This window comes from Pundamilia nyererei, unplaced genomic scaffold, assembly GCF_000239375.1.
Source record: "Pundamilia nyererei isolate P.nyererei 1_Seehausen unplaced genomic scaffold, PunNye1.0 scaffold00236, whole genome shotgun sequence".
In the NCBI taxonomy this organism is placed as follows: Eukaryota; Metazoa; Chordata; class Actinopteri; order Cichliformes; family Cichlidae; genus Pundamilia; species Pundamilia nyererei.
The window spans coordinates 224,965-239,424 of record NW_005187637.1 but is presented as its reverse complement, the minus strand read 5'-3'; the positions used below and the strand labels follow the sequence as shown (position 1 = coordinate 239,424).

Below are 14,460 nucleotides of genomic sequence, written 5' to 3'. Positions count from 1 at the left end.
TTACTAGTACATATGGTATCATTTGGCCTGTTCATGCTGTCGGCCATGAAATGAAAATGTGATGCTTTTATAAGGTGTTGTAGGTGCATAAATGCAATAAATGGGCCATTGCATCCCGTTGCTAGGTGGTAGGAACATGATGGTTTAATATATCCTATATAATTCAGCTTTTGTGTATATAAATGAGATGTTACTGCTGTGAAAACAACAGGATGCTTTCATAAGGTTTTGTAGGCGCATAAAGGAAGAAAAAGAGGTCATTGTAGCTCGTTGCTAAATGGTTGCCAGGCAACCTGATGGCGTCACATATCATGCATAACTGAAGTTTTGTAGAAATGAGATGTTGTTGTGATGAAATTAAAAAAATATATATTATACAACTCCTGATTGTGTAGTAGGAATTGAAAAAGAGGCAAACACATGAACAGAGAATTTGTGTATTATAATAAGATATAATATTTGACCTGGAGTTTTTTGTCTTTCATTCCACACATGACTCATCTGTGTGACAAAAAATATTGGCCACTCAGGTGATTTGAGGCAAGACTTGCATAGTGCTCTGGGTCAGCACTGTCTGCTGGTCTAAGATTGGACAAACCATGAACAGTGTGCTGGAGATGTGGTCCGCTCACAACTTGGAAAACTATGGTCTTATTGTGAAAGGGCACTTTTAAAGGTCACTTAGAGTCCACACCTCAGCAGCATAGAGTTACTTTGACTGCAGGTGAAGGAACAACAGCTTATTAGCCAGTGTTGGTCATAATGTTTTCCTTTAGGTATTCCTTTAACCCCAGTTTCAGAACGACTTGTTTCCACCTGACTGAGCGAGGTAAATGTGTGTGTTGAACAGAGCAGTGTTGCACTTTTTCCAATGAGGGACTCCCTTGCCTGGCAATACAATAAATTGATTCTATTATGGTTTTCTCCAGGTGCTGACAGATGATTTTAGTGGGAAAGTATCACATTTTTGATTGTTGGCCTGTGATAAAATTCCCCTAAGAGCTTCTTTTACTGATGTCTAAGGCTGGAGCTGTTTTGGCCAACCTTTTTTCTAACTCGCTTGATTTGAAACACCCTGAAAAATTAGGACTTTCACAGAAACATGCACAAATGATAATCATAATTAAATCTGTTCCTATGTTTTTTTTCTTTAGAGATGACCTTGTGCAGGTTGGGGTTGGGCCTGGTAATCACACCCTCACAGTGAGAACAGTTAATGTAGGACTCACACTCCTTGCAGTTTGGGACAGCGACAACATGGGTGTGGCAGACTATGTTCCAATTCCAGTGGGACATGCTATTCATATGGATGATGCCAAAAAACTGATGGTGGGAGATGTGGTCTGCTTCCACATCCAGTTAACCAATCCCAGTGGTAAGAGATTTAAAATGTCACAAATGCTGTCATAAAATAATAAAAAGCACAATAAAAAGCACAACAAAACATTGTGAAAATTAATAAAATGTCTGTTAAATTTGGCACAAGTTTACAGTCTAGATAAGTATTTCTTATGTTTTCTGATTGCTTTTCATTGACTTTCCATAAGGACAAAGTACTTTTTATTAGGGGTGGGTTTTTATAATCGATTTATCGATTAAAATCGATTCTGGCTTGGATAACGTGAAATCGATTCATTAAAATCCTGAATCGATTTTTTTAATATAAATTTATTTTGCCCAAAATGACAGAATCTCAGGTGAAATCTCACAAAATTTCAACAACCACCAAACAGCTAAGACAGTAAATGCGAGCAGGAACACGGATTCTGCACAAAGACTTAAACACACAGCGCGGACCCGCGGATCAGAATCAGTGAGATGTGACTTTCTCACCTGACGGCACGGACACGGTCGGGGCTGAAAGCCGACAGCTCGCTGACTCTGATGTGTCGGCGGATCCGCGCTTTGTGTTTACGCCCTTTTTGCGCCGATTCTAAAGCTGTTAGTTTTATCTCTCTCCAAACAATAAAACTGACTGAACCAGCAGCAAAAGAAGATCCAAACTACGCTTCACATAAACATCGTCATGAATTCCCTCTGATTTTTACTGTTTTGCTTCCACCACGATAAAATCACACTTCATGCACAGCTCTCTCTCTCTCTGTACTGTTTTCTTCATTATTCGCTTGCTTGTTACGCACAAGTCTACAGTTGTTTACAGCGATGTCGGGTTTTTTTTTTCTGTTTACATACTTCTGAAAATCAAACCTAATTTCTGCCGTTCAATACTGAACAAATTTAAACTTTTTAAAATTATACAAAATGCAAAACACTCATCCGTGTCTCTAATAAAGCCGCTGTAACGTTCATATGTTCATTAATGGTTTTCTTTCGTTTTTGATGTACTGCAGAGTATTTTTTTATAAAATCCCAGGCCAGGAAAATCTTCATGTTTTTCTGTGTTTTATCCTCAGCTACTTTGACACGAAGGCATCTGTGTGATGATTTGATAAAATCTTGCGTGTATCAGCTTCCTTTTTATAGATACAAAAATATGTCAATTTACTGATCTGAATTATAATATTTCTGACGGTCAAAATTTCCCATATTCAAATCGAATCGAATCGAATTTAATCGAATCGTGGATCGAATCGATTCAGGACCTTGTGAATCAGAATCGAATCGATTCTAGAAATCAGTGACGATACCCAGCCCTACTTTTTATGTCACAAAAATAACTAAGGGAGTACCAATTTACGTGAATTTAAGTGTACTGTGTAAAAGCACAATATTATCTTTGCCTTCTCTGTAGGTGCTCATGGCACTTGGAGCTCCACTGCAGATGGTGTTCTTCAGGTGGACCCTAAAACTGGAGCTGCTGTAGCTAGAGACTCTGGGACAGCTACTGTGTACTATGAGATACCTGGTATTTTGAAAACATACAGAGAGGTATGTTACTGATAGTGCAGCTTGGTATGTGGTTTAGCCATGGCTTTAATGAATGTGCACTAATAAACAGAATTCTAATTATGCATGCAGTACCATTTTGATCTTTCTCTGCTCTTTATACATTTGTTCCTCTACTAGTGCAGAATATTGCAGGAATCCTCTAGACATGTATCATAACAAAAATTAAAAACAAGTGGATTGCATATCCATCATCACTTCCACAACACTTAATTTATGCATAATGTGTGCGCATGAAATGCTGTTAGGATTCTTGTACACGGTGCGTGGAAAGTATTAATTGGCTCTCTGGATGTTGCTGTTCTTTAAATCATGCTCCTTCCCCCTGAATGTGACCACAATTTTTAATGAATATTTGCTTTTAGAGCAGTTAAAATGTTTTTATGTTGGCTATCTATCTTAAACAGAAAAGAGCTCACATGCATTTTAAAAGGAACTGAATTAAGATGTTTGTTTTTTTTATCAGTGTGAGAAAGTCTTTGAAACAAGTGGGTGGAATGTTATATTCAGCACTCAGCTGTGTTTTAATTAGTTTGCTTCCCCGACGGTTTGATTTGATTGATGTAAACGGTTACTAGTGAATGCAAATTTCAGTGTGATTATTCCATGTACACACTTATATCTTCCTTGGATTTTCCTTTAGCTGTTGTGTCTTTCTCTATGCCTCTGTAGGTAGTAGTGGAAACTCCTACACGGACAGCAGCTATGGCACAGGCTACACCAGTCAGGAATGGCAAGGAGACAAAGGTTCTCCTGACAACCAAAGAAAGAGGAACCAACCTCATTGGTATTGAACTCATATTTAGTTTTTTGTTTTTGTTTAAATGTTTATTTGTGTGTTTTAGAAGAAATGTTATAGGAATTTATTACTTTCACACAGCCAGGCTAGCTCTTTCACCCAATAATCACGTTATAGTGCAGATATGGAAGCTGTGTAAATCATCTCTATATGAGAAACCATTTTAGCAGACATCCCAAATATCAAAACTTTCTGTTATTGTTGTTTTTGGATTTTTTCCCCCCTTATATAAATGTAAAGATTCATGAAGTCTTATTTTTATTTTTTTTAATAACAAATTTCTTGTTCTATTGTGCCCTACACTACAGGAACCTGTTCCTCTAACCAGATTGAAGCTATTTCACAGCTGCAGCCAGAAACATCTGTAAACTGCCATCTCAGCTTTACCAGCGACATTGTCGATTTCTCTGCTAATGACGTCTTTAAAACGCACGTCACCTTTGACCCCAGCATTGGTAAGAGAGCCCACCCCCCCTTAAATTAAAAGATACTTTTAAAACATAACCTCCCTCCCCACTACATAGGTTATTATTATTATTTATTTTTTTTTATGTGTATGGTGTGCAAAGGGGGTAGGAAAGTACTGTTTACAAGGGCATAATCAATACCTGCATTGCCCATACAACGAATTTAGCAGGGGCTATAAAAGTTGTCCGGGTGATGTATTGAACCGAGCAGACGCCCTGTTGCCTGAAATCACTGATCTAATTGTGTTTGGGATTTTGGGACTTCTCCCTAGTTGCTGGCTTATGTACAATGGGATCCACAGTGTGTTCATGAGGTTGTAACCATTCAGCTGAATTTTAAAGGGTTTCTAATAGAACTATGTGATTGTGAAGTGATACTTTCTCAGATATTCAGAGTTTAAAGGGGAAAAATATATATTTCTTGTATGTGCCTGGCATCTTTTTTGTAACCAAAGTTATATCAGGGCTCACATGCATGGTGGTATTCATGATCAGGTCTTGTACCAAATGTACACATTAGTAATTTATCTCTAACCATCACCTTTACTTGTGTCCAATGCCTCAGGCTTCTACACATGCTCCATGACCTTGCAGCCCATCACTGACCAGCAGACCCGCGTGCTCAGCGTATCCATGACCAACCTGCTGGTGAAGGCAGGCCTGGAGGGCAGTACTTTCTCTGGGGTACAAGTCAGTGCCAGACTGCCAATTGAGCCAGGCCTGTACTCAGACCAGACTGAGCTGCTGCTCTCAAACTTACACCCATCAGCTGAACTCACAGTCTATGGCCCTACTGCAGCCCTGTCCAATGTGGAGGTACAATATGTTTTTAAAGCTAAATAATGCTATTCTCATTTAATTCTCTGTGTTTTAGTGAACTTAAGATATGATGTTTAGAAGCATGCATCACTTTGTGGTATCTTTAGGTGGCGTCTACTTCTCCCAACATCGTTGTCCAAGAGAAGGAGGTACACCATAACTTCCCCAGTTTCTCAAAGTACACCGTCAGTGCTGTGGACCCCCATTTAGCAGTTTCTGCTTCCATTTCTATAAGCAGCACTTCCTCCGACCAGAATCTCGTCATCCCAGTCACTTTGATTCACGTAGCTGATCCCAATGCTGCAATTCAAGGTCAGATATTAACAGTGCAAATGAGAATCCACAGAACCTAAAGCCAAACTTGTCGTTTTACTTTAAGTGTATTTTATGTGTAATGTTGCAGGAAATGTAGCTGGGTTGTTTCACAATGTATTATTATAAATGTGAAGCTACTCATAGTTCATCGTAAATGATTCACATTGTTTAATCTTATATTTTCAATACATATCATCATTTTGTTCAATGACAGAAAATGCACATCTCAACGTACAGTGCTTAACAGTTTGTTGTTGTTTTTTTACCCTTCAATTGAACAGAAAATAGAAATGTGGCCATAATGTAAAAAAACCTTCTGTATTGAGGTAATTAGCTGTTTAAATGGGTTACTGCTAAGTAATCAATGCCAGCCACGTAACCAGCCCTGCCATCTGTGGGAAATGAGGACACTGACATGGCATATTTTTTAGTAACCATCTTTCCATTCAGGTATCAGACATCACCAGTGTTGTAACAACATCATTATCCTTTCTGCCGTAGCTAATATGTTGAGTGTGTTGTGTGATTTCAGCATTTTAAATGGGCTTGTTATCTCAAACGCCTCTCTCTCTCTCTCTCAGCAGCTGCTTCTCCAGTTGGTTATATGGAGGGGGGCCACTCCTTCCACAGCTTCATAAACTCCTACCAGATGATGTTCTGCACCCTGTTCGCTCTGCTGGCTGGTACAGCTATCATCATAATTGGTGGGTTGCCTTATTCTTGTTGGAATTACTAAGCCTTACATAATTGGAGGACCTGTTAGATCACATTTTAAAGAACTGCACTCTAGTTTGTTTTCTGTCATCAAAGTAATATTTTTGTGTACCTGGAGTGTACCAAAATCGTACTTTTCGACAGCTGTTCAGACCAAACCATAAGTATTTGGACAGTTACTTTTTTTGGGTGTGGGAATCGATTTCTGTGCACATTCTCATGCACAAAAATACTACAAAATATGCATTTTAGTAGGTTTAAAAATTGCTGTTTGAATTGTAACCCATGTAAAAGACATCACAGGTACAAGTGCCAATTAAAATGTCATTGAGTATTTTGTGGAAAACGTTTGCACTCCTCGACTGTCTCAACTTACACTTTAATGCGTTTCTTTAGATCCACCCTCAGCTCCAGCTTGTTGTGGGGGTAACCCTGCTTGGAGTCAGCTCTTCATTTAGGTTGAGGCACATTGGAATGTTTTAATATTTACTGATGAATCAAAGCTATTCCAAGTGCTCAGCCTAGAAAGCTCTTAGGATGTTTCGTCATTCAGCGATCCCAAAAGTACAGCCGAAGCAACCAATTAGTTTTGATTTGACTCAATCACTGCACACAGAATGCTCCTGTGCACCTCTACAGTCCTGTTGCCTCTGTCAGCCTTGAAATCAATAAGGCAACCATAACTGATGCACCACCTTCTCTGACAGATGAGGTGTCATGCTTTGAGTTTATCCCCCTTTTTTCTTTTTCCCCTTTTCTTCTACACTACAGTCTATCATTTTGATGCAGCATCATAATTTTCCAACTAGGCTTTTCTATTTGTGAAGCTCGCCATCAGTTTGAGGGTATGGTCATGAAGTTGTACTATGACCACTGACGGGGAAACGGGTCATGATTATGTAGGTGTAGTCCAGTCTCTAAAATGATTTGTCCTTCCTGTGGAAGTCGCATCAATTCTCAAATATCAATCAACTTCGAGCCACAAGGGAGTCTTCTGTGAATGAGACAGAACCACAGCCCAAAGAACATTAACTAGGAAAATGTCCAAATACTTTTGAATAACTGTTTGTGCCCTGAGGGGTGCATCTCACATGAAACCCTTTCAATACTGACGTCTTAAACAAAATTAAAGTTGAGACTTTGCATCTTTTTAATGCGGTACTTCTTTGTCAAAATTAATTATGCTAAAAGCACAGAGCCTGAAGGAAAGTTACAGTACTCATTATCCAGACTGTGTACAAGCAAGGTTTTTCCACTGTTACTGGAACATCCATTAAAGCTATTAACATGTTTTGTATTTTAAAATTTTAAATCCTTCAAACACAAGCTGATGCATCAGTGTATTGCAGTGGCACAAGTTCTTTCACAGTGAAGTACTTCTTTAACTTGACAGTCAGTTATCAGTGGTGGTCATAATTTAAAGCACCTAAAGTTGTAATACTATGTTTTGTGGCTAAGAGTTTTTATATAGGAAGGTCAACAAACACTCATGTTTTTAAATGTATCCCCCCCGGGCAGTCCTCCACTCGGTGTTCACGCCAAGGGAACGAACTTATCATCCTGCTTTCATCCAGAGGACACCGTCGTCACCAGTCTCAGGTAGGGCAATGTCACTGTGACTTTACCCAAACAGCGATTTGTAAATAGATGAGAACATACATTCATGAGAATATACAGCTTGATCAAAAAGCTGACTGTGCCTAAAAAGCAGAAAGATATCGGATTTTAATTTGGCTACTGTCCCCTTCAAAGTAGCCCCCTTATGCAGCTTTACACAGCTTCCCCACATTATCTGAAGTTGGCATCTTAGTGTGGACTATTGTTTGGGCTCTGGGTGATAGCTCTCTCTCTCTCTCTCTCCCCCCCCCCCCAAAAAAAAAACATGGACACCGGAGGTCCATTTAAAATTGGCAATGATGGTATTTCTAACAATATATGAGGAAAAAATAATTTTCCAATGAACTGCTGTCACTGATGAGATGCGTCTTAATTTGTACTGTGAAATTATTGAAATGAGGTGCCATTGGCAGCAGCAGTGCTATAGTGCAATAGTAGTAACTCAGAATAAGTGAAATATAAGCATAAAAGTAGCCTAGGTAGTGTTTTCCCTGGAAATTTGTTAGTATAAGACAACTAAACATGTTAGATTAACAACAGCTAAAGTGATTTTACAGTGTAACTCTTCCAGAAGTGCACAATATGTTCCAACTTGAGTCAAAGCTTTTTAACCAGTTGAGTAATTGATTACTTTTCAGTTGGACATGATCAGCTGTTAGTATTTCCCTCCTCCTTAGCCTGGTTGTGCTGATGTCACCTCAACATGTTATAAAGATCATTTGGATGTGAACCTAAAGCATAAATTATTTATCATTCTACAGACTCATTTGTCTTGAAGGAAGCTGGAGTGTTGATATAAGATGTATGTGTTAGCGTGTCAAATTATGCTGGTTAAATGACATTTAAACTATGTAGTGTTTTCTAGATTGCTTTTATTTACTAATAACTTCTAACAGACTTCTTCCACTTGTGGTTTGTGTCACACAGAGTGGTTGTGACCACTCTTTATTTAACATTTATTTAACATTTCTCTCTTCAGGTTTAGACTCACCATTATCAAATTCTTTCAACCGCACGTTACCCGGGACCAGCCTGAACAGCAGCCCCAGGTACCGGCTCTATTCCCCAGACTACAAGTCCTGATGAAGCCGGCTGCTTAGTCTCTCCTCCTTAAAATGAAAACACCCCCGGCCATTAAAGTGTAGAGAATGTGCCTCTGTCCCTCAGGATGAATGCTGTGGGGAGGTGACGGCAAAATCTCAGTATCTTTGTTTTGAAATGTTGGTACAGATGCATAAATGAAACTATTTCTACCGTGGAAGATCAGTTAAAAGGCGATGCAAGATTATTATAGGGCTGTTTTCCAGTTTTCTTGTGTGTTTGCTTATGTGTGTGGAAGTAAATATAAATTATATGTGTGTGCACAATTCTACATATCCTGTATGTATTTTTGTGGTTTGCCATGAAAATAGCTTTTTATACAAAACCACTTCATTGACTGACACCCAGTGAGGAGCGCACTTAAAAACTTTTAGTTTATGCTCATAATTCTTTTTCTTTTTGTTTGCTTGGCTACTAAATTGAAGTGTAAAATGCGGTAACTCAGGATAAACCACATTCTCTTATAAGACAGAAGTCAACTGTTAGTTTGAAAATATTTATTTTTTACGAGCAGATGTTGTTCTCTGTAATGTTGTAGTGTATACATTTTGAGGAAAAGTGCCGTCCACTGAATCCATCCACAAAGATAATGAACCCTTTAAATGTGCATATTACTGACCGTGAAAAGGTTGGACTACTTCTGTTTTAGGGCATTTTGGGGGGAGTTTGATTTTTCCCATTTTTCAATATTACTGATTTTCGAGCCACAATGCATCCAGCTTCTGTCTGATTCATTAATGTGAAACGGCAACGAAATGTGAACTGTCATTTAGTTTTTATCCCAGTGTTGCTTGATTGCAAAAAGCACTCAAATGTGACCAGGTCTCATTTCTGAAAATGTAATGCTTCTGTTTATTCCTACAGCCCATTTATCCTGAACAAAATTACTGTAGCATTGTTGAATTGCTTGAACATTTGATGTGTGATTTTTGTTTTAAATGCCATATTTTTGTATGTGAAGAAAAAAAAAATTAACGACCAGGAATTGTATTTATGCTAGCCATCTGGGTTTGTTTGTTTTTTTTTTTCCAGATCCATGCCTTACTGTCACATCTGACCTGCATTTAGCACATGATGCAGTTATGAATTTGTGTGAATATACTCTCCTCTTTGCTGATTAAAGTTTTTACTTTTTCTGTTCACTGTTGTCAGAATTATTCATCAAAAACCTTTTGTGAATTTCTCTTCTTTCCACATGCTGTCAGTTTAGTATAATTGTGGCAGATGCAAAGACTTACAGAAAGCATTGTCTTCTTTGAATAATTCAAAATGCAGAAAACTAGAAACATCGATTCTGTCACTCACATTTGGCAATTTTGCAACTCGCTGTGGATTTCTGCATCGGCGTTTCATTAATGTGCTCATTAATACATTTTGTTTTCCTCTTTGTTGCTTTTTGATGACATGACGTTCTTATCCTTTTCAGTGTTGTTGCATATTTTTAACTTCTCAATAAATTGTAAACTACTTGAACACGATTAGTTTTGCAAAACATCAATAGCAGTAGAAGGAAAGAAAGGAGGACGATTTTTGCATTAGCAACAGTTGACTTCCCACGTATCCAAAGGCCAGCACGCTCTATACACGCATTCGCCTTATTTCACACAAACAGACGGGGGGTGAGGTGGGGCGTCTTTCTGCTGGGCTCCCTCAGGACATGAAAAGGTCTGTGGCCACTGATCAAATATCTCCCATCTGTCTGTAACACTGCTCTGGGCTGCCGTGGTGGGACTCAGTCACCTGGCTTATTTGTATGCCCTCAGCAGCTGCCTGCATGTCAGCAAATGCAAACCCAAATAGGTGAGCAGAGCAGACCGTGCACCACAGGATCGTTTGTAAAGCAGCAGAACATCAGTCGTGGCACATGTACACTACAATCCAAAAAGTAGCTCTTAGGGGTTTTCACTTTGTCGACATGTGCACTTTTTAGTAATTTACGACTTCATCTTATTTAGGACTGCAGCTAACGAGCCTGACAGCAGTTTTGATTAAATGCCTTGTGTAAGTAAATGCCTTGTAAATAAAAAAAAAGGTAAAATCATGATGATGTATAATAAGGAAAGGCACGCAATTCTTACATTTAAGAACTGAAGGCACATTTCTGACATTGTGGATTATTGGACAGTGGGATGAAGGATGACATGCAAAGGGATGGAGAGACAGAGGAGGATGCTAGGGATAGGGTGAGATGGAAGCAGATGATCTTCTGTGGTGACCCCTAAAGGAAGCAACAAAAAGAAGAAAAGATTATTTTTCTGATGCTCTGTTAATTAAATCATTTCAGCTCCAGTGTTGTTGTTAGGCTAGTCCCAGGGCTCAGTGGAAACCATATTGTGAGACATAAACCCTCACCAATGTAAACTGCTGCACAAGAAGAAGAATCCTGAGTGGGACTTATTCAGCTCCAGCTATAGTCTTTGCATTATTTCCCCCACGCTCCTTATTTCTCAAAGGGGGTGTTAGACAGACAAAGCCTCAACTCATGCCTGAGAGCTGTTTATGAGAAAGCTCAGGAACACCAGCTGCTGTGGCCACAACGAGGGCTCGTGGGTATGCTTAAGATGTTGGCTGCCTTAGAAAAAGGAAACATTTAACCGGTGTGTTGTGTTGTGTAAGCAAACCCACCAACCTTTGACTGCCTTGCCACTTCAATAACTGCTTTCAGGAGGCGCTGGTAGCAGTTGTTATTTTGCTGTCTGCTTCAGTTAAAATTCATTGAGATTCAAAAGCGGCAGTGAACGTCTCTTAAATTACTCCCATCAACAGGTAGTTGCATGTGGCTGTACAGTATATTTATGGCTTATTAAGGCAGTCTTCCGTGGATAAATGACACTCAATTTATTTTCGCCATTAAGGGACACAGGTTGTGGAAAAACTGCCTATCAGGCTGTTGTGTGTTGGGTGAAGCAAAACCGCCACTGTTCCAGATGTGTCACTGTGCTGGAGGTGGAGAGGATCAATGACGTGGTACTGAATAAGACCTGACAAGAATGATAAGGCAGCTCCCACATGTTTTTCAGGACTGTGTGTGAAGATCTCTTTTTAAAGGGACGTCAGAGGCTGATGGACCTCATGACAGTATCGGTAGTTAATAGTCTTTTTTTTTTTTCCATATCTGTATAATGGATGTAAATACATTGCCGATGCATTTCCTAAGCAACACTGCGGCAGTATGACGAGAGAAGTGCTGAAGTTCAATTTTCAGGATTCATATAAAATCACTCAGGCTAATCAACTCGCTCTGTATTATTACTGTTTTGAACTATTGCAGAAGCACCATTCAGAAAACTCCCCATTTGGTTCATGCATTTATGATTTTAATTATATATTTTGTGCAATATGAGATCAGCGAGTAAATCGCTCTAACACCTACTACGCTTCCTCTCGTGTGCCATTTCAGATCCATCACACAAATGCACATCTATATGAGGTGGTTGTCGGCTCAGTAGAGACTATTTTGTATTCTCTTGGAGGGAAAAAGGAAATGTTTTCCACTCTGCTGGTGAGATTATTGGGGCCTTTCTTTCATCGCAGCTGGTAAATGTTTTGTAGGGCTGAACCTAGAGGCTTCGGGTTGGGTTTGTTTAGGGGCAAATATACTGTATGAGCGATTTCAGAAAATAAATCTCACTGGCTGCCACCCACATTGGCAACGCCGTATGACTGGTCAGCCAGGAGCCAGCCCAAGAGCATAATACTGACAGACAGTGCGTTTTGAAGTGGTTAATACTATGTGGTTGCTGGCATTTGCTTATCCACAAAACAGGAGTTCCAGTACACTCAACTTGGAGTTGAAGGTATGGCTAATTGAGCTGTGTGGTTTGATAGTGTAATTGTGGACAAAGTTTAAAGGAATCAAATTTTTATGTTTGGGATTTTTGTGGGATTCTTTTTATCCCCACTTTCTGCCTTTAAAACACAGGGTCACTTGAAGAGCAGCTTCATCATTGCTGGATGGGCTTCAGTGACTTGCTAAAAGGCAATTTAATTTGTCTAAAAGACACTGGCTTGAGGGGACCTGTAAATGGATAGTAAAATGGCAGTTTTGGTGAGATACATTTTTACCTGAAGGCATTATGTGCCATCACAGAGAAATGCTTCAGAAGTAAGAAATAAAGCAAGGCATTGCGCAGCGCTGACATGTGACATTAGCCTGCGACATTCAGCTGTTAATAGCTGTATACGGTATATCCTTCTGGGTGGCATTTCAAGGCTCGTGCTGCTCTCCTTGGCCTCCTGCCATGTGGATAAGGAAGCCACAGGGAAAAACCTAATGTACTCCATCTGTACTGCATGTCCTTAAACTGCTTCCCACTGCTCCTGGTTTGAATGAATTTGCTGATGCTCTGTCTCCACATTAAAACAAGTTATCTCAGATGATCCAAGTGCAGCCGTCAGGTGGTGCAGCATAAAGGTAAAGCCCTCAGTTTCTTGGATGACGCACTCTCCATTTGCACTGTAACTGTATCCACGAACGCAGCATCTCAACTGGAGCTTTGAAAAATTGATCAAAAGAAAATGAGAGAAGGGAGTTATGAGAGAGTTGGAGCAGCAGAGTTTCTGACAACTAAAGTGTGAGTGTGCATGTTGCTTTGATTCTTTTTCTCTTAAAAAAAATCCAGCAATGGGGGAATGGTTACAAGAGCAAACTGCCATCTTCCTCTCAGTTCCTACACACGTGTTTGTAAAACCACATCCTGCAGAGTACCCATTGTGCTCAATTCCAACTCCCATTTTATTCTTGGACTCTTCTACAGTAGCTTTGCATACTGTTGATTTGCAGTTGAAAGTCATTTTTATTCATCTTCTTGCAGGGCATCAGTTTATTATCTGTGTGCATCAAGTTGATCTACCCTTTCCTCGTGTCTTAACCCAACTTTCTTCTGAGCCCTGAGACACCATATTAACAATATCCACACTTATTAACACCACAAGGAGCCAACAGTAGGAAAAAAAACACTCCGAGGTAGGCTAGAGCCCAAGCTTTTGGTTCCTGGGGATAGCTTCCAGATATCTGCCCTCATTATTTGAAACTTTGATCATGCTTAATATGAGCATCTGCCATTAGAGCAGTATATATAGGACAGGAATCAGTTCTTAGACATCGACATCTAAAAGTCGGTGCTTTAAAAGCAGGATGTGACGAACAAATGAGGTGAAACTTAAGCATCGACCTCTGTCATCAGAGTCGGGTGCTGCAGTTTGCTCTTGCTGTTGGCCTTCTCTGGGACACCTCGTGTTTAATATACAGCCCCCTGTCCCAAATGCACAGAACACATCAGTCATTTCTGTTTCAAAAACTAATGTATGCTGCTGCTAACGCGATCATTTCATTAGAGGGGAATATAGCCTGCTGGAGAAAATGGCAATACACAAACAGCATAGTAAACAACTCTGCAGGGAAGACGCAGCAGCACTCTGTGTCTACCAGACTGTGTTACAGCGCAAAACACAGTCGCAACAAAGTTCTGCCTAATCAAAAATTGATCAAAATGCGTGCGGCTCTTTGCAATATGAATCCTTGTCGGAGAGAACAGACGATGCGTGTGTTGTCTGCCTGCCTGGAGAAGAGAAGAGGACGTGCACAGGAAATAGATCCGCTGAAATGGAAAAGGGTGGGAAAAATTAAGCTCCTGACAAACTCAACAGTCATTTACCCCCCTGCATTAGGCCAAAAGTAATTACAGCTGCCTGCGAGCGGTAGATTCATAAAACTTGAAA

The 14,460-nt window shown here is 39.8% G+C and overlaps 1 protein-coding gene across 4 annotated transcripts in view; it reads left to right on the top strand.

Moving 5' to 3' along the window:
* The window catches only part of nup210 (nucleoporin 210), a 27,631-nt gene extending 18,643 nt beyond the window's left edge, over positions 1–8,988 (top strand). The window contains exons 32-40 of one of the 4 annotated variants that reach the window (XM_005749053.2): positions 1,155–1,375; positions 2,753–2,889; positions 3,580–3,694; positions 4,015–4,161; positions 4,739–4,989; positions 5,100–5,304; positions 5,892–6,011; positions 7,540–7,620; positions 8,618–8,988. In XM_005749053.2, the coding sequence (XP_005749110.1) occupies positions 1,155–1,375; positions 2,753–2,889; positions 3,580–3,694; positions 4,015–4,161; positions 4,739–4,989; positions 5,100–5,304; positions 5,892–6,011; positions 7,540–7,620; positions 8,618–8,721 (1,381 nt within the window). In that variant the 3' untranslated portion in view covers positions 8,722–8,988. Of the gene's footprint in view, positions 1–1,154; positions 1,376–2,752; positions 2,890–3,579; positions 3,695–4,014; positions 4,162–4,738; positions 4,990–5,099; positions 5,305–5,888; positions 6,012–7,539; positions 7,621–8,617 lie in introns of those variants that run through there. The other 3 variants (XM_005749052.2, XM_005749054.1, XM_005749055.1) reach the window with 3 other exon arrangements.
* Positions 8,989–14,460: the final 5,472 nt, after the last annotated feature.